Here is a 26,177-nt window from a genome sequence, read left to right as displayed (position 1 = left end):
ATGTATGTCTTCTAATTGCAGAATCTCTTAGGGCAGGTGGCTGAGCACGACTTACGTGATTAATTCTTTCTTGAGATCTCTTGTATGCAGCTTGGGCTTTGGGCTTGGGATAGAGGCCTCTCCAGCAAACTTTTTTTCCTCTAAATTTTCTAGGAAGTTCACAGGATCTTTCTGGAAAACAAACAACAGCCCAAACAAACAAACAAAAACAGGTAAGTGGGGAGAGAAAGAGGCAGAAGACATTAAGGAATTCTGAAAAGGCAAGTGGATTTGAAACTACTGGTGTCAGGTTTGAGTTTGGCTTTAAGACATGGCTAGAGTACTGCAAAGGATTTATAGAAATAATAATAAATAAAAGGATATATTTATAAAAATAAAAAGGATTTTTTTTACTGTTATAGACCTTTATCCAAAGGGTGATAGATAATAAATAAGAAAGAACCCCTTTTAAAACTTCACATCTTTGTGAATGTGGAGACATTTCTTGAACCGAATGGTTGTTAGTATATTAGTATGGTTCAAGTTTTTTTCATTAAATAAACACGTCCTAATGAACTCAGGAATCATTTTTTTACATGTCCAGCTGTCACAGCAGTAGAAAAACAAAAGGAAGATTGTACCACAGTATGGGCACTAGTAGAAATACCTCAATTGATGCTATTTTATGCCTAATTAACAGAAACCACTGTGGAACAATACCATCCTTTATATTCTTTATGCTGCAAAATATTCTGTTACTTTACTAATAAAAATATAGTTGATACCAATATGTACTGGAAGGATATGTGTATGTGTATAAAATGCAGAGAATGGCTGTTTCAATGTCCCCTGCCCCCATCTGCAGCAAGGTAGGCCAGTGAAGCAGTGAATCTCGTTTTTAAAGCTTTACTATGAAAATGGCTGAAATGAAAGGATTCCTGATCATGGAGATTTACACTGCCCATTCTCCCATTCACTCTAATATGGATTTGGCTTAGGAGCAGTTCCATTCTAGCTTAGCCCCTCCTTAGCATGTCCATTTACAGCCAGTCATGGGAAGGTTTCTGGTTGAGGGTTAAATCTGAGTCTTATGGAATGTGGGATTATGGAAGGATTTTAAAGGAAATGATCAATACTAAATCTCAAACTATTATGCAGCTAAAATGCATATAAAACAATGTTGGTTAGATATATGTTATTTAATTTGGCATGGCAAAGTGTTGTAAAGGACTTTTACAAGATGGCTTTGTTGGTGATGACCTTTTAAATATTTCATAACTTTTAAAACTATAGGCTCTAATGCTTTCAATTGTTGGTATTTTCTGCTTTTGCTTTACCTTGTATTCTGCAAACCTGCAGAGAAAGTAAATACATGCTGCCACAGCTAAAAGAATTGTTAGGATTGGTCCTGTTACAGAAACATATTATACTAGATGAATTTTCAGATACCATCCAGTACAGAATTCAGTAATATTTTTGAGACTGTTATTTAACACTTAAAAAAGTTTAGTTTAGAAAATAGTAATTTTGTTCTGTGTAAGATGTGGTAGCAAGGCGTGTGTGTGTTTAGAGAGTATACGTGTGCACCCAGATCTTTCAATGTACAGATGGAAGGTTATATTGATTTCAGTAAAAACCAGAACATAATGGTAACATGAATAACAGATAATAGCATCTGGCACTTTTAAAATTTTAAGCCCTGAAATCTTTGGAGAACTGACAGTTGAATAAAGATGACAGCCCTAGTTATTTCTCAGTGCTTTCCTTTTGAGATATTTTGATTTTTTTCCAGAAACAGGATATTTTTTTTAGAGGGCATCTGGACAGGCTATTTCACTGAGAGAGATAGACAATATTTTCTGAAAATTACCACAAAAATTAAGCAACTGTTGTGCATATGAACTAGATAACAATGAATTAGAAATAATCACTCAATTTCCGGTGATGTGAGAGCTGTGAGGTAGGGGCAAATGAGAAGAAATTCTTCCAGGTCTTCAAAATTCGAAATCCTTCCAGGTCTTCAAACATTCGAGATGAGTTCCTGAGGTCTACACAGTGTCCCTAAACAAGTATGGCAAAGGGAATCTTCCGTAGCCACATCACGCAGACTTGCAAGGCCATCAGACCTTAGTCTTCATCCTTGGAGCTCCCAAGGCTATGACAGCTTTCACAACCTTGCCCAAACAATAATCCCTTAATCTCTTTCTTCTTCCTCTTCTGTTTCCTCCTCTGCCATGACTTCTTTCTCCCTTTCCAATGTTTCTTAATATTCCCTAGCAATGTCTGTTCTGTTGTTCTCTCTCTCTCTCTCTCTCTCTCTCTCTCTCTCTCTCTCTCTCTCTCTCTCTTTCTCTTCCCCTTGCATGCTTGCTTGCTTCCTTCCTTCTAAATATATTTATCCCACTTTGCTTTATTTTTTGGTCCAACCTAATCACTTAATTTTTGTGATACAAGGACCAAAAATCATACCTTCCTGTGTATCAATTCTCTTCTCTGGAAATGTTAGTAAACTTGCTTCACAGAACTGTTGGGATAATATGACATGCTTCAGAAGGAGTTCTTGTGTTTTCTCGTACTGTATATGGTGTTCCTATGATGTCTTCTAAACAAGGATTCTGAATATAAATTACTTAATCCAACTTACTTTTCAAAAAAATGCAGCCAGGCATGGTGGTGCACGCCTTTAATCCTAGCACTTGGGAGGCAGAGGCAGGTGGATTTCTGAGTTCGAGGCCAGCCTGGTCTACAAAGTGAGTTCCAGAACAGCCATGGCTATACAGAGAAACCCTGTCTCGAAAAACTTTAAAAAAAAATGCTATCAAACCTCATCCTTGTTATCTTCAAGATTCAATACAGTACGTGAAAAATACTCTCTTTTCATTGAATACTTGGTACAGATGAGCCAACAAAAAACAAAGTTATGTAATTGTATCAGGGAGTTTCAATGGCTGAGTATTACTTTTCTGTGAGTCTCTATAAACTGAATATCTATGAAAGAAGTATTTAGTTCACTCAGGAAATCACAGTGCATCTACACAAATAGAGCATCCCTACAGTCTTGGAAAGTGTTAGTGGGATAGAATTCCAATGTGCCTTCTAAATTCCATTTCCAAATGCTCAGGTTGAAAACTGTAGAGTAACACTGCCCTTTTAGACCTAAAGAAAGCCATTCTGTGAACTAGACTAAAGAAACCTTCCTTTTTTCCCTCCCTCCCTCTCTACCTCTCTCCTGCTGTGTGTGTGTTTCCCTGTATGTATATAGAGAAATGAAACAGTCACAAATATATGTTGAAGTAGGGAAAACCATAAAACATTTGGATCCATATAACTACCAAGATGAATTCAAAATGTTTCTCTTTTTTTTAAAAAAAATTATAAAACAGATTGGAAAGCAAAGATAAAATGTTAGTAGACTCATTTTCTGACATACTTGACTGTAATGTAAGCACAGTAGACAAGAAGGCTGTGGCAGAAGGCACAGACACATACGAAAGCCATACTGTCCTGGACACCCTATGAAAGAACCACAGACTCAAGGGCTCATTTTCTATATTACAAGGTAGGAAGGTTTTTAGTACATAAACTGACCAAGGATAGGTCAATATAGACATGTAGTCAAGGGAAGAATGTTTAAAAGCCTTTCATTGCTTCATGTTGAGCGATCAGAACATGCTGGAATTCTTATTTCAGATCAGAATGAGATGTAGTTTCTGCTACTCTGTACTACACTGTTTCCCTTGAAACAGAATGAATTCTACTCTGCCCACAACAGCTCCCAGCACCCTGCCTCTGCCTCTTCAGCTCCTGGGAGTAGGGTGTTACTTTGGTTCTTCTGCATACACAGGATGGCACTGGGAGAAGTTTGTAGACAGCACCACAGACCAATAAACTGTCTATGACAATAAAAGTATTTGGGGTTTTGAAGCATATCAGAATTTCCAAGTTAGGGATATTTAACTGATGGTGTCTATGTAAAGGTCTGAATAACTCCACCTAGTTGGGTACAGTAGTGCCAGTCTACTGAATGCTGCTGCTTCATGAGTCTGTTTGTCCTCCAGGTGGGGGTACAGATTGGCATGGCTGATATTGATTCACAGAATCCTAGGGGCAGGGTTTCTTCCAGATCGATATCTCTGATCACCACAGTGGGTACCCACTTGTGTTGCTTTTGCTGGTTCGTTAAGAAAGGGTCTCACTATGTAGTGAGCCTTGAAGCTGGCCTTGAACTCACAATCCTCCAGTTTTAGATTCTTTAGTGCTAGAATTAAAGACTTACAGGTGTGTGCCCCATGCCTGTCTTTTTACCCCAGCATTTGGTGCAAGCCTGAGGCCAGGTGTGCACCACAGTGGAGATGAGAACTTTTGTCCAGTATGTCTCCTGGACCTCACTGCTTATCCTTAGAGATGCTGGAGGAAATATGTAGAAGAAGGGAGAAAAGAGTGGAGAACCTCCTAGTCTGTGGTCACTTCTGAGATGTTGACTTTAATTTCTGATATAGTAACCAAAAATCAAAGTTGACCTCCCCTCCTACCCCAATCCAAGTGTCTGAAACTCAAACAGCTGAACAAGATCATAAGTATTTCTTCAGCAAATAGATATGTCAGTCCCTAAATACACTACCTGGGAAGCCCATCAACAGCATTCCTAACTAATATCACAATAGGACCACTTATGTTCATCAACAGGTTACTTTTGTACTTATGTAGGAACTAAGCATCTGCTCAGGCCAAGCCAACGGCTCAATCTCCAGAAGTGAGAGGGCTGGATGCTTCTCACCTTGTCAAAACTTTGGCCAATGAGTACGTCTAATGGACTTTGGGACAGATTCTACCTAGTTGTCCAGTATATGTGACCTTGGAGTTACATAACTTTCCACAGACATGCTCACACAGGGACTCTAAGAGACCAAAGGCATGGCTTTGGCATTTCAAGATTCTTATTGTCCCTGGTTCACTTTCACTCTGATTCAAAGTGTGTTATTGAGGTAACCTTTTAGTGTTGAGTAATGCATTGCTCCTTACAGGCTACTGTGAGGACAACTTCCACCATCGTGTGAATAAAACGTACTATAATGGTGTTAATCTAGACAAATGACCTGAAAAGTTGAGATCATTAATTAGTTTCATCTGAAATTTAAAGGGACTATTTTATCATGATCTAAAACAAGGCAGGGCTGGTGAGATGGCTCAGTGGGTAAGAGCACCCGACTGCTCTTCCGAAGGTCCAGAGTTCAAATCCCAGCAACCACATGGTGGCTCACAACCATCCATAACGAGATCTGGAGCCCTCTTCTGGAGTGTCTGAAGACAGCTACAGTGTACTTATATATAATAAATAAATAAATCTTTAAAAAAAATAAAACAAGGCATAAGGGCTGAGGAAATGACTTTTGCTGCTTATGCAGAGGCCCTGGGTTCAGTTTGCAGCCTTCACACGGTGGCTCATGATCATCTATAACTCCTGTTCCATGGGATCTGACCCCTTCTTCTGATGTTCATAATAAGCACCAGGCATGCATGAGGTATACAGAAATAAATGGAGGCAAATCACTCATACACATAAAAATAAAATGGAAATCTAAAGCAAGGCATAACACTTTTTGTAAAGACAGGAGTGTGAAAGAAAATTTAGGGCGGAAATCTCGGTGACAGACATTGACACAATACCTCTTTATCCTCCTCTGTCTTCCCATGGGATTTGCTGTAGTTGATGGGCACATTCCAGCCTTCTTGATCAGAGAGGGCCTGATAGAAGGCAGCATTGACCAGAAGGCTGCTTGCGTTGAATGGGGACGAGGATGGGGTTGTAATTGTAGTAGGTGAGGAAGTTGGGGGTATAGACTTGTCGTGGATTCGATTTTTTTTCATGCTTAAGTCCAATGTTCCATTTTCATCCACTTCTATCTCTGCTCCCTGATGGAAAACAGAAACAAAGAGAAAACATCTCAGCAGTTTGTGGTTAGAGCCATGTGGGGCTTTTAAGGGATAATTTAAAATGTAAGCTTTTATGGAAGAATATCTGCTTTTAAATCAAGCTTTCTGATTCAATTCTTATGCAGACTTTAAAGAACAGTCCCATGAGTATACGTCATATTTCTGGGTTTAAGCAAAGTAAACTTAACAAATAAGATGCATTGGCTAAAATAGTTTTACATACTTGAATATTTTTAAAGTTTAGCTTCAAAAATCTTTTCTACCTGACAGGAGTATTATTACAAGCGTACCACTTTAAACATTAATGTTTGTATTTAGCAAAAGTGATGCATAACTTCCTAAGTCCCTGAATTATTATATTAATCTAATATAATGAATATGCAAATATAAGCAGCTAGAAGAGAATTTTCTGGAGTATTTGGGAGTAGGAAAGCAACATGCACCCTAGATCATCTGAACTGAAAGATGCTTGGGTAAATTGTGACAGGAGGGTGGGAAGATGTGAGCTGTGTAGACTGACTTCAACCTGGAGACTTGAGGTTTCAGTTTTATAATGAAGATTTAGGATAAAGGTGTTTGCTTTCCAGTGCTTCACGTGAGACTTAATGAGGCTTTCCAGGCCTACCTCCTCTGGGAAGCCTTTAACCAAGTGGCTTTTTGTTTATGAGGAGTAGCCTCTCACTATGTTTGGGACTATGTCTGTGGCCTGGTTCTTTTTCAAGATTTACACTGTAGGTGACTTTTGTTAACATTACCAGAGCTCCCAAAAGCTGGAAGAATATGCTTGTTAACTTCCCAAATGGAGCAAATAACCTTGCTACATCACCCATCAATTTAGTTAACTTCTTGACAAGTTTTTGATTTTTCCTTTTTAGTTGGTGTCTTAGTCTTGGTTTCTATTCCTGGACAATACATCATGACCAAGGAGCAAGTTGGGGAGGAAAGGGTTTATTCGGCTTACACTTTTTTTACTGCTGTTCATCACCAAGGAAGTTAGGACTGGAACTCAAGCAGGTCAGGAAGCAGGAGCTGATGCAGAGGCCATGGAGGGATGTTCTTTACTGGCTTGCTTCCCCTGCCTTGCTCAGCCTGCTCTTTTATAGAACCCAAGACTACCAGCCCAGAGATGGCACCACACACAAGGGGCCTTTCCCCCTTGATCACTAATTGAGAAAATGTCTCGCAGCTGGATCTCGTGGAGGCATTTCCAACTGAAGCTCCTTTCTCTATAACTCCAGCCTGTGTCAAGCTGACACAAAACTAGCCAGTACAGTTGGCAAACTAGAAATCTTTTTGGTTATGTTAGCAAGATCCATAACACCTACAGTCACCAGATCCTGTCCAGGACTCATGTGTTATAAAGCCCTTCTCATGCCCCTCTTCGAAGCAGTCACCATGATACCCTTGCTACATATGCTACAATTGCTGCTTGTGCTTGATTAGAAGTAAAAGTCTCTCTCCTTTTTGTTTGTTTTACCTGCAAAGTTCCCATGTAGTCTCTCAGCCCATCAGCATTTGCGGGAGGTAAATACACTTCGAACGTGGCAGACTAAGATGCTTTGGCCATATCTTTCTGTCCCCCTTTTAGCAAATAGTTTAATCTCCTGTGATAGTTTTAAGCCCTGAATTTGACATTACAGCTTATCCGGGATAATAACATAGTAACCACAGCATCTTATGCCATCTGTATAAAATCAAATACATTTTTATACCAGCATTAATAAACCTCAGTTACAAAAAATCCAAGATATTAACTGTATCGGTGCCACCAGACCCTTTCTTACATGAGCTCACAATACATTCTGCCAGTTAGGCATCAACACAATTTTTTTTTCTTTATTTTTTGCATTGTAGCTGATGTGTAACTATAGCAATGAAACAGAGCAATACTAATCAAGTTTAATGGTCAATGTAAAGTAAAATGCCAAATATTGTAGTTGCTGACATTTTTCATAAAAAAAAATTTAAAAAAAAGTGGGTTAAGGCTGTACAACCAACATTCACATAAAATTCCAGACCTCTGTGACAGATGGCTTAGGAAAAGGAGCCATGTGACTGGGCTGCAGAGTTTTATAGTGCAAAACCCATAAATAGTGCAGATTCAAGCTTTGAAAAATATCAACTATTCCAAGAATAAATCTCTCATATATGTGTGTATATGTATATATTAGTTTTTATAGAAGTATTCAAAATACTTTTTAAAATTTAGAGATTCTAGGCACCATTATAATTATTTGTCTTGCATAATTAGGGTTGATTAGAAAAATCTCACTCTTAATGTTTGAAAGAGGTGTCCCAACTGGCTGCTCAGGGCACCTGACTTGGGGAAAGGGGATGCTGTGTGCTGGGTATAGGAGTACAGATGGGCTTTAAGTAAGTGTGCAGATGCATCCAACAATTACACTGTAGCAGGAAAGGCCCTGTCTACCCATGATGCGGATCACACATTCACAGCATGGGTTTTTATTCAGAGTAATACCACCAGACATTATATTTCTATGCTTTGATCTCCAAATGTCAGCACAGAAATCTGGGCAGTGGGAGAGGCTGGTGGAGAGACAAAGCCAGAAGTGCAGTTGAGGTGGAATTCTCCCTCACTCCTTACACTTCAATTTCTGAATCCTTGCTCTAGGTATTTATGCTTTAAGTTTCTTGGGGCTACCTTTCAGCTTAGAAGGGACAACATAGGATGATGCCTTTGAGTTACATACTGCTATGAGTATGTTCATTGCATTACGAAGGACACATACCCAATATGATCATAACACTATAGTGTAGAGAACAGAGAAACTGAAAAACAGATTGTTCTGCCTTTCACGGGCTTACTATAAGAATAATGACTTACAATGAAAGGTAATAAGTTTATTATCAATGATGGTTAGATGGAAAGTTTACAGACCTAGTGCATGTAATCTTCATCTCTCCTAGAAGATAAAAAATGACGTGGATGTCCAAGAGCAGGGGCATGATTAATGTAACCAGGGCACCTCTGATAACTGGAATATTTCCTGGCCAGTGAGACAATAATTATGAGGACCAAAGAACAGAAAGAAAGTCCTTACATAACTGAATACAGAAATCAAGCCCACACTCTATCCTTACTCAGCAGTAAGCAAGAACCACTCTGTCAAGATAAAAAAAAATGTGGAACATGTTTATAACACAGAATTATGCAGCACAGAGAAGAAATGACTAACCCAAGGTGTGAAACTGAAATAAAGTTTAGAAATACTTCCCCAAACTTCTAGGCCTTTTTCAAGCAAGACAAACATTTTAAATTTGAAATCATAGTCTACTGAGTTCCTGGTGGTTTGACAGTATATGAGCCATAAGGTATTTTAGAAAAGAACTAAGGCTATGTGTAAATTCAAATTCAAATTTGTTTTTGAAAATTATAGCTGTGCCACTCAAATAAATTATTCAATAATTCTATACCACTGTTTCTTCTCTTGAAAAATGGGAAATTATTATCCACGGTATAGTCTTTAGGAAGATTTAAAGGGATTCATATGGTCAGAGAGTTTATGAGTAGTACCTAGCACATAATAGGTTTTCTGTAAATCACAGTCTCCAAGAGAGACATAGCCCTAGGCCATTGTTTACAGGGCTAAAGAATCAATCTTTTATTTATTTACTTATTTTGAGGTAGGAGCTTGCTAGATAGCCCAGAATGGCCTTAAGATATCAATACCCTGTCTCAGCCTTTCTGGTGCTGAGGTTACAGGATGAACTAACATGACCAGCTAGGAACCAGTTAGTATGTGTCTAGTTATAATATACTTATGCAGTTAGTTCCTTAAGATCCCTACCTTGAGACCCCCATCATTGTTCATTCACAATGTATGGCACAATGTGTTAAGTTTTTAAAATCTGCTTAGGTTCTAACCACCCAGGGTCCATTGGGTTATTCCTGTGAGCAGCCAGCTCTAATGACATGTTGTTTCTAGACCTTGTTCAAGCAAAAACAGACTTTGAACTTTAAACACTTCAAGTAAGTGTCATTTTTTTTTTTGTTTTCTTTTAAGGCACACTGTGCATATGTCATTTTGTCTAAACAGGTGGGGAAAACAGTAAAACAAACAACAGAATGCTTGGCAAGTAGTGGTGATGAGGATAAAGATAGACTTGAAGCATGTTCTACCTCTGTGGATTAGAATGGGAGGAGGGAATGTGGGCTGCATCTGTCACAGGCTGGTCCAGCTCTCAGGGCATTGACAGAAAGGGCCCAGGAATCTCAGGGTGCCACTCTATGGCCACCTACAGCCATGGCACTACTCCTACCTGGAGTCACAGTGACTAGGCAAAAGGACCTTAATGTATGTGACACTGTGGCCCATTTATGTCTCAAAACTCATATCAAATAAAAATGGAGGGCATTCTTTGCATCTTAGAATCAACACATGTGCTGGAATCAGAAGAAAACTAGTGTTTCTGACAAAATAACCTCTGAAGGATGTTCATTAAGAACTAAACACACAAATTATTCTCTCCTTTCTTAGTTCTTCCAACCACATGTAAGAGATCTGATAGTATGAATGCGCTATTCAGAGACAAGATGGTATTTAACACAAATAGTTTCTTCTAAAATTTAAAATGTAATGGAATCTGGTTTGAAAAGTGATCAGTCATGCTAGACATGGCCTCATGTTCTCTTCACAGGTCTGGTATGTACCTAGTATGTAGAGACACTGGTTGCTTAAGTGGAAAATAGTGTGCACAGTAGCGTAAATTATCTATACTGTCTCTGGTGGTTTGAATGAAAATGGCCCCTGGAGACTCAGAAAGTGGCATTAGTAGGGGTATGGCTTTGTTGGAAGAAGTGTGTTACTGGGATGTGGGCTTTGATGTTTCAGATGCTCAAGCAAGGCTCAGGGTCTTACTTTTTCCCATTGATCTAGATGTAGATCTCTTAGCTACTTCTCCATCATTATGTCTGCCTGTATGTTATCATTCTTCCCACCATGATGATAACGGACTAAACCTTTCCTTTATAAGAGTTGCCATGGCTATCCATGGTGTGTCTTAACAGCAATAGAAACCCAAAGACACCATCCATCATTCTTTATATTTATGTAGGGATTCAGTTTCCCTGCACTTCTGAAAACAATAAAAATGTTTTTGTAGATCACTTATTTAGAAACCTATTTAGTTAGTGTGGAGTTAGTTGTGTACCTGCAGAAAAAAAATCTGTATGTGCCTAAGGTGGTATTTCAGTACTTTTAAGGTTTGTGGGATTTGGTCTGCTGGTCACAGTGTGTTCTTTAGTCCATACTCTGATTGGTGCTCTAAGCAGCTAAAGAGATACTCACAGGTAAAACCTCCAGGGGGAAAGGAGCACTCTGAGGAGCAGGAAAATACAGACATGTGCACATGGATGGCATTCATCCTAGCACGGCCAGCCAGATGCTTCAGCGTGAAAAACTGTAGTAGCAGACCCCACTTTCTATAAGACAGCATTTTAGTCAATTGGAAAGCACTAAGAAGAATGACATTAGAGAAGAATGACACCAGATACCTGGTTCTAGAAATAAAATGGAAATTCTTAAAATGGAAAAATAAATTAGATCTTTAAAATGTCAATTTAAAAATAAAGTTGTGTTTTAAAATCCCTCAAAACCTTCTTCTGTATCAGTAATTTGGGACAGGTATTATGAATTCAGAGAGATTGGTATTTCTCTGTATTTTTAGAGGATATATTTTTCTTTAAGAACCTCATTTGTTTAGCGATTGTTTTTGAGTGGATTTGGCAAGCAACTCTTCCCAGGGTTTACTTGGCTTTTTCCAGAAGCTAATCCTGCTTCTTCTTTCAAATGCTTGGTGGCACCGTGTTACCTGCTCTCCTGAAGGCCTGGCACAGCACAGGCGAGCAGCCGACCACACAAGGATGGGGCTGCCCTTAAAGGGAAATGTCTCTGTTTGCACTGCATAGGTTTCAGGGTTCAATATTGCCTCAGGAACTCCCCTATTTTAAGCAGGAGTAAAATCTGTAACAGAGAATGTTTGGGGACTCTGTCGGCAAGTTTCTAGACTTGTTATTTCGATAGGTGATATGTTTTTTTTTTAAGTGAGACCGTATGTGTAAACAGGAGCTATTGCCTCCCAGTGTGAGAAACTGGGCCCTTAAAGCCTCCTCTGTGGCCGACAGGGCCTCAAGTCTGATATGCTTCTGTGATGAGAAGGACGACGAGCAGAGACATGTGTGCACGCGTCATTATGAGTATGAACACCTGTTTCTCACAGTTGGGAAGGAGAGGCTGTGGAAAATATGATTAATCTCATGGGAAGCACTGTGTTCACAAAGGTCCTAGAATTTGATTCTGGACTTAGTGCTCAATTCTCCTGATCTCTTCAGTCTGAGAAGTCACCCTATCTGTACTTACTGTGGGTCTTTAAAGAACACTACTAAAGAACACTACAACTTAGATGTCCTCATGCTATGAAGTGTGACATGTACAACACAATGTCACCATCAGTTTCAAAACTGTTCCACCAGCCAATGTTCCAAATAGCTTTGATCTGAACACAGTGAACAGCTTCCACAATAGAGACACATTTTAACAGTAACTCTCATTCCTTGTTCACCAAATGCCTCAGAACAGGAACAATGATAAAATTCTTATATCACCAAGATAAGCACACATTTCTCCCTTGAGCTCAATAAGAGTTCATCCCTGCTTGGGTAGGGAGTTGGGACCATGAACGGACGCAGTTGAGAACATGAAAGGCAGTTGATTCTCTTGGCTCCATTGCTGGCCCATCTTCCAGGCTCTTGGCCTGGCTTACCTTGGCACGCAGGCTTTGCGGTTTGTTGGAGAGGATGTCTGTGGCTTCCCTGCAGCGGGTGGAAAGGTTCAGGATGGCAGCAGCTGCTGCTATGTGGGTGTCTTCACTGTACTGACCATGGCCATAAGAGCTGGCACGGACTGTGCTCTGTGTGTGGGCGCCAGCACTAGGCAGTCCATTAGGAAATTTCACTGGATTTGAAAAATGCTTTGCTGTTGAAGAGAGATTTGATTAGCAATTGCATGTATGTGGTGGCTTCAGTTACCACAGATTTTTTTTTTAAGACAGAACTTTTATGATTAAAATACTCAAATAATAAATTAAAGCAGAAACAGTCTCTGTTGGTATGTTAATTGGAGGTTACTTAGCTGGATTTTATCAGATTCACAAAGCTGATGATGAAGGGGCCTATTCTCTTAAGTTCTTGTATTTTCACTATAGATGCCAGAAACTCCATCACTAATGTTACAGGGCACCACACCCTGCAAAAGCTCAGGACAGGTATGTGAATGAGCTAAGAACCATGGCTTGGGAGTGTGCCTGCTCTCATAGTGGTTTCTACTAAACATAGGTTGCATTTTTATTACTCAGAATGCATACTTGTTCTATACTTAACTGGGACAGAGTCCTCAGTGAGCTGAGCAGGGTACACAGAGGGCCTGCACTCAAGGGGAAGACAAAGGCCATTGAGTCACCAAGGGAAACTTTCTGTGTTTTGTTGTTGGCATCATAGCTTTTCTGAGGGACATAATTATGCAATTTTTTTTCTCCACTGTGGGCTGTTTGTGAGCACTACTCATGGTATGGGAGAAACACAAAATGTAAAGATACAGAAACACTTAGCTGTTAGTTTTATATTATATGGTACATATTTTAAAGATCTGCTCATTTTTAAATAAAAGATATTATTGGATATTATTCTTTTAAGCACAAGGAAACAAAATTTGTTACTAACTCTGTTAAGGATTTTACAATCAATAACTGAACAATATGCACCAACAGTGCACTCTTCATTCACATTCATGTGAATTAAATATGTATGTACATGCATACATTGTATATATATATATATATATATATATATATATAATAAAATGTTTATACAAATTAGACTGATAGATAAAAACATTATGTGTGTACATAATTTTTTTCTGAGTCTACCAAATTGTCAATAGCTACTCAGGTTTGATGGGACCTCCTTTGAACAAGACTAGGTAGATTTTATTTAATGTACTCATCAAATACCTTTCAAATTTGTGGACCTCTTTCAGGGTGATACAGGGAGAAAACCTAGACTTTGCACATGTAACACACTCCATCTATAGGCTGCATCCCTATCCCCATTGCCAAGTTTTAGGTAGACTTCTAGGTAGCCTTCTATGTTCCTGCAATTGCAAGTCAACAATGACACAAATGAAGCAAATACTAGACTCACCAGATGCTCACACCATTCAGGTAAAAGGTTGAAGTGAGTCATAGATTTTTAAGTATGTAAAAAATGTGTATTGCACAGAGGACTCCAAGTGGGTATGTGCTTCTTATTGAAGGCACATTACCCATCATTTTCTGCATTTGTTCCCAGCACCTACCTGTTCATCTCTTCATTAGCATACTTAAGAGAAATGTTTAAGCAAGACCACCAAGTCTTTATACTCTGTATAGCCATTCAGTTCAGTCTTCTCCATGAATGTGTCAGAATTAACAGGAATACTATTTAACCTGTTTTAAAGGTTTTTGTATTAATTCTTAAACTTATTAATGAACATTTTGAAAGTTATCTATTTTTATCCTAGTAAGTTTCAGGTTCATGAATTGAGTTCCTTGGATTTTTCAGCTTTTTCTACCTTTGGTCTGATGGCTTTTGTTGATTTCAGTAATATTTTAAACAGTATGACATATTTTATCTTATTATGTTGCTATGATCATAATATAAATTGAAATAATGTAGTAGCTGTTGTAGCCTTCAATACATTTACCATGATCCTAATTATCTCTTTAGCACTGTTACAGTTAGATTCAATAATGGCACTATCTCCCAGCACTTGGGAGGCAGAGGCAGCGGAATTTCTGAGTTCGAGGCCAGCCTAGTCTACAGAGTGAGTTCCAGGACAGCCAGGGGCTACACAGAGAAAAACTGTCTCGAAAAAAAAAATAATGGCACTATCTGTGAAATAACTAATAATTTATAATATTTGGTGTAACGTTGACATAAATTTAGTAATAAGGGTTAACTTACTTATTTCACTATTTTTTCCTGTCATGTCTAAGGAGGGCATTATATATTTGTATAAATAAACCTCTATACAGATGCTCTTTGGGGTAATGAGTGTTAGTATTCAAATTTGAAGCTTACATTCAGGAAATGGTGGTGCTTTTTGTCCTTGCCCTGTTTGTAGGAGAGGACGTTTCCCAAATACTTGTGCATCAAAACTGGCATAATCAAACGGTACTTTCCCAAACTTCTCTTGTTCTTTTGATGCAGAGGCTCTTGGAGAAGTGATGGCATGTGAGCGAAAATTAAATTCAATTTGCTTCACCAAATTCACCCTGAAGTAGAGAAGTAGTTTGAAGAGAATAGAAAGAAACTGTTGCTCAAAATTCACAATAGATGGAATTACCCCTTCCTGTCAATTCACAGAGACAATGTCCAGCACTTAGAGCAGATGTGCTCACAGGATAGCAGATACTGTGAGTTGTAGTGAGATGGGGCTGCTGCATCTTCTATGTTCAAATCTGCCACCAGTAAAAGAGGGCTACAGTCCTTATTCATAGATATTGAATGTATTGACATTATGTATTAAATTGTCGTTATTTCAAGATGTATCTCAATTACCATATTATTATACTCATCACAGGTTTGATATAATTGCTTCATTCCAAGTGTGATTTAGACAGTCCTGTAGATAATTGTGTCTGGACTAAATAAAAACATGGTACCTATGGAGCCAGCTCTGGCCAAGGAAATTAGAATTCTACTTTTATTTTACAACAAAATATGAATGTTAAAATATTGATGATATCTTGTGGACTGGGTAAAACTTCTCAAATGGCACACTAAAAATACTTAAGAGATTCATTCTCTTGGTATAGACCTAGCATTTCCTAGTTCTTTCATCTTTTCCTCTCTTCCTCTACGATTCTGCAGATCCACAGCAAGAACACTAGGCTGGGATTCAGGCAGGTAACTTACTTCTTCTTCTTTGTTCTCCACTCCAGTCTCTCTAGACTTACTCTTATTCCTTTTTTTAAAAGGTATTTTCTTCATTTACATTTCAAATGCTATCCCAAAAGTCCCCCAGACCCTCCCTCCTTACTCCCCTAACCACCCACTCCCACTTCTTGGCCCTGGTGTTCCCCCGTACTGAGGCATATAAAGTTTGTAAGACTCAGGGGCCTCTCTTCCCAATGATGGCAGACTAGGCCATCTTCTGATACATATGCAGCTAGAGACACAAGCTCCGGGGTACTGGTTAGTTCATATTGTTGTTCCACCTATAGGGTTGCAGACCCCTTTAGCTCCTTGGGTACTTTCTCTAGCTCCTCCATTGGGGACCCTTGTGTTCCATCCAATAGCTGGCTGCGAGCATCCACTTCTGTGTTTGCCAGGCACCAGCCTAGCCTCACAAGAGACAGCTCTATCAGGGTCCTTTCAGGAAAATCTTGCTGGTCTATGCAATGGTGTCAACGTTTGGAGGCTGATTATGGGAGGGAGACATAACAACAGATCCTGAAGAAATCCAAAACACCATCAGATCCTTCTACAAAAGGCTATACTTAACAAAACTGGATGAAATGGACAAATTTCTAGACAGATACCAGGTACCAAAGTTAAATCAGGATCAGATTAATGATCTAAATAATCCTATATCCCCTAAAGAAATAGAAGCAGTCATTAATAGTCTCCCAACCAAAAAAAGCCCAGGACCAGATGGGTTTAGTGCAGAGTTCTATCAGACCTTCAAAGAAGATCTAATTCCAGTTCTTCACAAACTATTCCACAAAATAGAAGCAGAAGGTACTCTACCCAATTCATTCTATGAAGCCACAATTACTCTGATACCTAAACCACAGAAAGACCCAACAAAGATAGAGAACTTCAGACCAATTTCCCTTATGAATATCGATGCAAAAATAGTCAATTCTTGCTAACTGAATCCAAGAACACATCAAAACAATCATCTTTCCTGACCAAGTAGGTTTTATTCCAGGGATACAGGGATGGTTTAATATATGGAAATCCATCAATGTAATCCAGTATATAAACAAACTCAAAGACAAAAAACCACATGATCATCTCGTTACATGCTGAGAAAGCATTTGACAAAATCCAACACCCATTCATGATAAAAGTCTTGGAAAGATCAGGAATTCGAGGCCCATACCTAATCATGATAAAAGCAATCTACAGCAAACCAGTAACCAACATCAAAGTAAATGGTGAGAAGCTGGAAGCAAATCAGGGACTAGACAAGGCTGCCTACTTTCTCTTATTCCTGATGTAGCTAGCAAGCAACCCCAACAGCCCACATTGATCTTTTAAGAAATGAGCCTCTTGGTATAATATCAGATTCCCCTAGTTCTTCTCCAACATCACTCTCAGCCTGTCCTTCTAATTCAGCTCTGTTCCTTTGAGACCTCTGCCACCCATAGAACATCTCTCTATCAGGGATTCCAGAGCCATCACTCTTAGCATGGACATAGATCAAGTAACAGAAACCAAAGAATGTAACACCCTCTCCAAAACGGATGAGATCAGGTATTGGCACCAACACATATGCACAAACATTTAAGAAATCTTGGAAACCATGAAAAGACCAAACCATGAATAATGGGTATAGAGGAGGGAGAAGAAACCCAAGTCAGGTCAGAAGTTATTTTTTTAAAAAATCATACAAAAATATCTCCAATCTAAAGAAAGATATGATATAAAGGTACAAGAAGCATACTAAACACCAAAGAGATTGGATCAGAAGGAACTCGCCATAACATACAATAATCAAAATACTAAACGTACAGAATGATGAAGGGATATCAAAAGTTGCAAGGGAAAAAGACAGAGTAACATATAAAGGCAGACTTATTAGATATCATCTGACTTTTCCATGGAAATTTTGAAAGCTAGAAGACCTGTGTAAGCTCTGAGAGAGAGCTCTGAGAGAGATGACAGTCTAGACTACTAACCCAACAAAAGTAATAAACATAATAGACAGAAAAAACACACTCCATAATTAAAACCAAATTCAATCAATATCTGTCTACCTATCTAGAAGTGTACAGAGGACACTAAAAGGAAACCTTTAGAATCAAGAGAAAGGTTAACTACACACAAGATGACATAAGGAATAAATAAAGCTAGAAGAGTTAATTCAAAGAGGCGAAAAATCTTCACATAACAAAATAAAGGTGACTAATAAACATTGCTCATTAATAACTCTCAGTATTTATGATCTTTATTTCCTACCTAATAAAAAGACACAGAGTAATAGGCTGCGTTAGAAAACAGGACTCATCTTTTTCCTGTATCCAAGAAACATATCTATCTCCAAAGATAGACACAAGCTTAAGGTATTGCAAGGGAATAAAACTAAGAGGCATGGATGTGTAGCTATTTTAATATGTTACAAAACAGGTTAAAAAACAAAACAGAAAAATTAATCAGTAGATATAGGAAAGGATACTACCTATTCATCAAAGGAAAATTTAACCAGAGTATATTACAATTCTATGTATTTATACACCAAACACAGTGGTACCCCCAAATCATAAAAGAAACACATTTACTATCACACACTGACACCCACACAATGATAGTGTGTGACTTAATACTCTACTCTTCTCAATCCAATCATGCAGAAAAAAGCTAAACAAGGAGACATTAGAATAGGCACTGAAGAATTTCAGAGAATCATAAGAATGTATTTTAAAAGTTATATTCTACCAAACTGTAAAACCTAAAAGAAATTAATTTCTGATATATATGAACTACTGAAGTTAAGATAAAATAAACAATGTAAACACACTCATATCTCCTAGTAAAATAGAATCAGCAATTAACAATTTGACCCCTGCTCATATTTCCCAACCACCCCAAAATCCAGAGCCAGATAGACTCAGCACAAAATTATCCAACACCTTCACAGAACAACTAATGTCAAAAATCCTCAAATTACTCAGCAAAACTGAAACTGATGCTACACTTCATGCTACTAAAACCACAGAAAATCCCAACAATAAGAAGAAAATTACAAAGCAATATCCATTATGAATATAAACACAAAAACTCTCAATAAAATCTTGCAAACTAAATTCAAGAATACCTAAGAGGTTATCCACTATGATCAAATTGGCTTTATCCCAAAATTGTAGGGATAGTTGAATGTAAGTCAACCAGTCACCTCAATCCAATACATTAACAGAATGGAAACCATGTCTACCAGACACAACAGGACATATGAATTCACAGAGAGTGTGACAAGCTTGCACAAGATTGCACAAGTTCAAGCTACACAAGTTCCCAGCACAGGGAAGGAGGACTGGAGAAAAAAATGCACCCCCAATGTAGATGCTATTTGCAATTGATTCTTGCTGGGAAAGGAAAAATCCATTCTCTCTACTGGAGTGGTACTGTGTATATCATCCACAGTCTGTGGCAGGCCCTGTGCCCAGGAGTCAACACTAACAGACTCCACGCTGTGTGAGTGTATGCATGAGTGTACATGTGTTCTTCTTTTTTCATTTTGTTTTGGTAGGTTTTTTTCATTTTATTGGGATTTTTATTTGTTTTCATTTTCACTTTTTTGTTTGATTTTTAGAGTAGGTAGAGTGTGTGAGCACGTATGAAGTTAGATAGGAAGGGAGGTGGGAGTGCCTGAAAGAAATTGGGGGAGGGGAAATAATATGATCAAAATATGTTAAGTGAAAAATTTGTTCTGAATAAAGAAATAATGAGGGATGGGTAGATCTGATGGAAGTTGGCTTACTAGACTGAAGCTGTTGAAATACTATAAAGTGACATTAGTTTCCAAAGTTTCTAAACAAGAAACTGAATTTTAGCTTTCCATAGCACCCTTAGAAATAATCAAGAGAGCATTTTAATAGTAATGAAAACTCCATGTTAAGATTTCTAATTGACTCCAGAAGCTGGAAAGAACCCAGATGTCCCTCAACAGAGCAATGGATACAGAAAATGTGATAAATGGAGTACTACTCAGCTATTAAAACCCATGAATTCATGAAATTCTTAGGCAAATGGATGGAACTAGAAAATATCATCCTGAGTGAGGTAACCCAATCACAAAAGAACACACATGGTATGTACTCTCTAATAAGTGGATATTAGCCCAGAAGCTTGGAATACCCAAGATACAATTCACAGACCACATGAAAATCAAGAAGAAGGAAGACCAAAGCATGGATACTTTAATCCTTATTACAAGGGTGAACAAAATTCCCATGGGAGGAGATACAGAGACAAACTGTGAAGCAAAGATTGAAGGGAAGGCCATTTGAGACTGCCCCACCTGAAGACCCATCCCATATAGAGTTAACAAACCCAGACCCTACTCTGGATGTCCAGAAGTGCTTGCTTGCTGACAGGAGCCTGATAGAGCTGTCTCCTGAGAGGCTCTGCCAGTGCCTGACAAATACAGAGGTGGATGCTCTCAGCCAACCATTGGAATGAGCACAGCGTCCCCAATGGAGGAGCTAGAGAAAGGACCCAAGGAGCTGAGGGGGTTTCCAGCCCCATAGGAGGAATAACAATATGGACTAACCAGTATCCCCAGAGCTTCCAGGGACTAAACCACCAACCAAAGAATACACATGGAGAGACCCATGGCTCCAGCTGCATATGTAGCAGAGGATGGCCCTGTTGGACATCAATGGGAGGAGAGGCCCTTGACCCTGTGAAGGCTCAATATCCCAGTGCAGGGGAATGCCAGGACAGGGAGGCAGGGGTGGGTGGGTTGACGAACAGAGGGAAGAGGGAAGGTATAGGGGGGTTCGGAGGGGAAATGAGGTAAGAGGATAATATTTGAAATTTAAATAAAGAAAATGTCTAATAAAAGTAAGTAAAAAAATTTAAAAAGTTTTCTTATTGCTACATAGTTAATAATTTGTGATTTTTATTTGACATGGTTTTCACTCATGTGACTTGAATGCTGAGTCTGATGCTTTTAAGTGAATCTTAGAAGAAAAATATCAAGGGAATCCATATCCTGTGTGCTTTTTTTCAGAGACAGGTTGGCCTGGGATGTGCAACAAAGCGAGCCTAGCAGCCAGAGAGTGAGCCAGTAAGTAGTGCTGGGCCTTGGGTTCTTCTTCACTTCCGACTTGAATTCACTACTTTTATTTTGTGTGTATATTTTTTCCTTGCATGAATAGTGTGCTGGATCTCTGGAAGCCGGAGCTATGGATGGTTGTACACTGCCATGTGGCTGCTGGGAACTGACTCTAATCCCTCTGCAACCACTGTGCTCTTAACCACTGTGCCACACTAACCCACATCCCCAGCTTGAATTATTGCTCGGACTTCTCTCAGTTATAGATTGTACCCTGGAAGTGTAAAAGAATAAATACATCCATTTCTCCCCCACTTTGCTTAGTCAGAGTATTTTATCACAAAACAGAAAGCAAACTACACACCTCAGAAAGAATGAAGCGCCTACTAGCTGCTTTGCATGTTAGTGGCTCATTAACAACTACCCTCAAATAACTTTTTACTACACGCATAATGTTACAAAATGTACTTTTCACTGCCTTAAGTAACAACATTCATTTTCTGTAAAATATTTTCAAAACTACTAGATATTCTGAGGACCTTGGGCACTCAAGGGGCCATTGGAAACTTTGTTAGCAGTTACATATGGAAGACCTGTTCATATGTGGACCTAAAGGGAGCACATAAAATCACACACTTACAAATGTTGAGTTTCTTCCAGGCAGAAAAGAAACCAGTCACACATAGGAGCCCACCTGTTATTACATTAGTGAGTGAGAACTTTTATTAATGTATGTGATTTCATACCTCATACCCATATTATGCTACTCTTGTAAAGATATGAACTTCAGGTTAGACTTCTAAAATGTCCCCTAGATCGTTTGAATGATGCTATTGTTTCCTAACCTTGCAAACTGCCTGCCTACATCAATCAACTCATGACTGAACATGACATACAGACCACAGTGAAATGACATACAAAGAACAGAGGCTCTTCTGGGTGGGATCCAACATGAACAGAGAGTATCAGCCAAGTCCTGAAGGTCCATACCTGTGTGCCTGCTCAGGACACTGCCCCGTCTGAGAAGAATCAAGTTGACTTTTGTCCTGGGTCATTGCCAACTTTTCAGCTGCAGCAATCGGACAACCAGAAAGACTGTTTCAAAAAAGAAGAGTTGGAGGACGTGAGTGAGTGTGACAATGTGGTCTGCCTTGGCACAGGCGTGAAACACCCTTGGCACACAGCAAATGTTAAGTCATATTAATAGTTCACTTAGCACCATTGTCATATAAAAGATCCCAAAGGGTTTGCAAACTACAGTGTCTGTTTGTTCCCTAGCTCCATCTCAGAGGTGACAAGTAGTGAATACATTTTAAAAAAATAAAAATATTACATAATAGGGAAATACCAAAAGGATTCTGAAACTCAGTAATGTAAATGCAGTGTACACATTTGTCATCCCTCTACACATTTGTCTGATTATATAAATTAGCAATGCTAAGTTCATGATTTATCTTAGGAACTTTAGCAAAATTTTAGAGGCTAAAATTTATATGTCAGTCAAATTAAAAGCACAAATATGAAATCATTTTGGCAATCTTCTTATAATCCAAACTGTAGCACATAACCACACATTCCACATGTAAAATAAAGTGTGTACATAAAAATTCCAGGGATGGAGAGATGACTCTGTGGTTTAAAACACGAGCTGTTCTTCTAGAGGACCTGGGTTTGATTCCCAGCACCCACCTGGCCATTTATAACTATCTATAACTCTAGTTCTAGGAGACCTCACACTCTCTTCTAGTCTCTGTGGGCATTGCACACATGTAGCTCAGAGCATAGGTGCAAAACAACTATACACATTAAAAATACATGTTAAAAAATAAAACAAAATTTAAAGTATCTATATATACAAACCATATATCTGTGTGTAAATATATACCAACGTGCTTTAGTTTAGTTTCAAAATTAATAAAACTAGCATCTACTCCTTGTATAATTTATAGTCAAAGCATCTGTGAAGCCTTTCTAAATGCCTGTTTAGTGGGTTCATAATAACTAATTCGGAAGCTGACCTCTGTTATCCATGTGCGCTGGTGAGATATGGGGCAGAAAAGAATGTGTCCTGTGTGCTTGGCTATATAGACACAGAACCTAAGCATCTTCAAATACAACTGCCTCATTATTTTAGTTGATCACTAAAATAAAATTTCCTGAGATTGAGACTACTTGTTAGCTATTTCAAGACATAAACTTAATAGTGACAACAGTTCTCTCAATGGATGGCCTATTATTTCATTTGTGGAAAGTTTCTCTTGAATTTTTGCAATGTAAATGATTGCCAAGTCACCAGAATTACCTTCTGTGAGTGTTGCGATTGCTGTTCACATGTCCCCTTCCTGTGCATCCTGGAGTGGGACACTTGAGCACATTCTCATGCATGGCGAGAACTAAGCACAGAATATCATGTTAAAGGGAAGAATGATTTACTATACATATGCAACACACCATCAAATTTACTTCTCCATCTTACATTCAAATGACATCAGGCAATTATTCACCACACGATGTATTCATACTGATCACAGGCCAGTGAGAACTTCAGAAATGAAACCCAGAAAGCTAGTTCATGTCTAAATTGTTCTGACTGTCAGTGTCTACCCTAGGTTCTCTCCTGCAAATGGTCCTGCTCACATTCCACTCAGGAACAAGTCTCTGTAGTTCTGGGGTCACATACATGCTAGGACAGAGCCTGCTGCTCTCCAGTCTGAACTGAGAAGGTCCTTATTCCCATATTCCCTTCTAAGACCATTTCTGCACAGCAGGAGAAAACTTGTTCTTCCACACAGCCCTTTCAGTCCTTTTCCTGTAAGTTGGAGGTCTGTGCATGTAGCCTTTGCTATTTTTAAAATGGTAATATTTTGCATCTGTCCATCTACCATCCCTTACCAAGTGACTACTTATAAGTGTAAGTTTGAATGAGGTACCGAATGATCAGACTGAGCAGCTGATAATGCTACTGGGTGGGGGAAAGCTAGTGACTTGCCAAGTCTTGACACCCAGCTGGGGATGTTGAGGTATCACCACTTTTACCCATGGGCTGGCCCAAGAATTGTCCCAATAAATACATAAGAGATTATGTGACATACCAGTGTTTTCAGCCCGTCCTCCCCTTCACCTCTGTGGCCCAGATCACTGAAGAACTATGGTGGGCATGAGGGAGGAGAGGCTGCTGTTGCTGCTTTAGGAGGCTCAGATGTAACAGGATATCCTGAGAAATTTCTGGGCAGGCTAGGTGGCCTGAGTGACCTTCATCCTCTGAATGGAGACTAGATGCTGACCTCAGGCTGGGAAGGACCATGCAGTTATACTATACAATAACACTGACTTATCTTCTATATTCATGCTCTTACTTAGTGACCATGTAGTTGCCCTTCTCAGGGCCACCCAAGTTACAGAGAGTTTGCAAGTTGTCTACAAGGTATTCTCTTGAGATGCCAATCAACAACTTTGCAGCTCACACCCCAGATACCTCACACTCTGGGGTACTTTCCTTTTGTACAATAATTAGAGTCAGGAACTAGAGGACTAGGGCCATCCTTATGCTACAACTAGAACTGGTTTTTGATGAATCTCCCACAGAAGGGCACTAGCACTCTTACACATTGTCTTCCTGACTTTACCTCCTGGTTACCCTGCATAATGAGTAGATCCTTACTTCCTTAGAATGAGCTATCTTTTCCATAAATAATGTCTCTTCAACTGAAATTACTATTCGTGATTTTTTTTCTAATACACACAGTTAAGCTGTGCACAGGAGAGGAACAGAGAGGCAATATCCATGAGTATGAGGCCAGACCTTGTCTCAAAATCAGAAAAACAACAACTAAAAAAAAAAAAATCCTCACATTGTTACATGGAAATTGCTTGACACTTGGAGGTAAGATTATGTTTCTATTCCTAATTCTAACGGGAAGGGACAGAGGACCTCTATGTGAGGCTGCACACAGGAATGAATAGGTGTGTCTTCAGGAGGAGTACTCACTTTCCAGAGGAACTCGCACTTTGTGGGGGCACCCGGAAAGGCTGCGGTGGTGAGGGTAGAGCCCTGTTACGTGCCCTGTGCCATCACAGCCAGGAATGGGGCACTTGGCCTCCCTCCTCTCAGGTCTTGGTGAATCTATAGAGAAATTGAATTGAGACACTCACATGCTGCTGCTTCCCCACCATTCAATAGAGTGGCCTTGCGGGTGTCACTCATACCCTATTCAGTTCTGCCACCATAAACATTCTTCTTACATTGCCTTGAATAAAACCCTCAACTAAGACCCGTGCAAGCAAAACACATTTTCAATTTTCTTGGATTCCTAAGCAAAGGCTGAGACAGGGCAAGGGACTGTTCAAATACAAAGATGGTTTTAGGTTGTCATGTAACATACTGCAGTTAAATTTTTATTATGAAAAGTCACCTAGTACCAGAAGGTGAACATGCTCCTGAAAAGAAGAAAAGAAAGAAGAAAAGCAAGAAAAGATAATTTATTTAACCTCAAAGCAGTCTCTATTGAAACAGTTTAGAAATAGCAGATTTAGAATTACAGGACAAAGAGCCCACCATATTGGCAGAAGGCCTCCGTGCCTTTATCCTGTGGGTCCCTGGAAGTGGGCTCACTATTCACATAAAAGTTGAGCTTAGTTCCTGCAAAGCAGCTGATGGGGGTTGGGGGCTATCAGGAGGCTGATGTGAGGAGGACAAGTTTCAAAACTAAGTGCTACAAAATAATTTTTTTTCTATCAGAGGTATGTGAAGTGACCATGGTGGGAAGCTGTGGTCACTGCTGCAAAAATTCAGAGCTGAGGTGATGGGAGAAGCTTTCAGAGGGAAATATTCTAGTAGGATATTTGAAGAGAGGGAAGTATGAACAGTGGGGCTTCCCAGCCATCTGAGGACTCACTGTCTGTGAGGATGGGGCTCTCAGGTAGTGCTAGTTGCCACAGGATAAAACCTCAAGACAGGAGGGCTGAAGATACTAGGATTTTGATTTCCTGGTATGTATGATTGATGATGAGAGAGGCTAGTAAATGCATAACATGAATGATACAGAGTAAGAATTTGAAAGAGGTTGGCACTAACACATATATAGGTACACACAGGCACATACATGTGCATGTGTACATACATGCAACTGTGCAAACACATGTGCATAAATTCACAGTCACATGCACATGCGCATACACAGACACATGCGCATGGTACACATG

The 26,177-nt window shown here is 39.2% G+C and overlaps 1 protein-coding gene across 5 annotated transcripts in view; it reads right to left on the bottom strand.

The window, feature by feature from the left end:
- St18 (ST18 C2H2C-type zinc finger transcription factor) overlaps positions 1 to 26,177 on the bottom strand; it is a 130,925-nt gene that overhangs the window by 28,660 nt on the left and 76,088 nt on the right. For all 5 annotated transcript variants that reach the window (XM_021182120.2, XM_085835497.1, XM_021182282.2 and 2 more), the window contains 7 exons: positions 24,964 to 25,098; positions 23,278 to 23,368; positions 21,966 to 22,070; positions 15,050 to 15,243; positions 12,697 to 12,908; positions 5,647 to 5,892; positions 56 to 171 (listed from right to left, as the gene is read on the bottom strand). In XM_021182120.2, the coding sequence (XP_021037779.1) occupies positions 56 to 171; positions 5,647 to 5,892; positions 12,697 to 12,908; positions 15,050 to 15,243; positions 21,966 to 22,070; positions 23,278 to 23,368; positions 24,964 to 25,098 (1,099 nt within the window). The remainder of the gene's footprint in view (positions 1 to 55; positions 172 to 5,646; positions 5,893 to 12,696; positions 12,909 to 15,049; positions 15,244 to 21,965; positions 22,071 to 23,277; positions 23,369 to 24,963; positions 25,099 to 26,177) is intronic.

The sequence above is a fragment of the Mus caroli genome, unplaced genomic scaffold (genome assembly GCF_978045245.1).
Source record: "Mus caroli unplaced genomic scaffold, Mus_caroli_1 scaffold_1, whole genome shotgun sequence".
NCBI lineage: Eukaryota > Metazoa > Chordata > Mammalia > Rodentia > Muridae > Mus > Mus caroli.
Note: the sequence above shows the minus strand (reverse complement) of the source record. Positions and strands in the feature narration are given on the sequence as shown.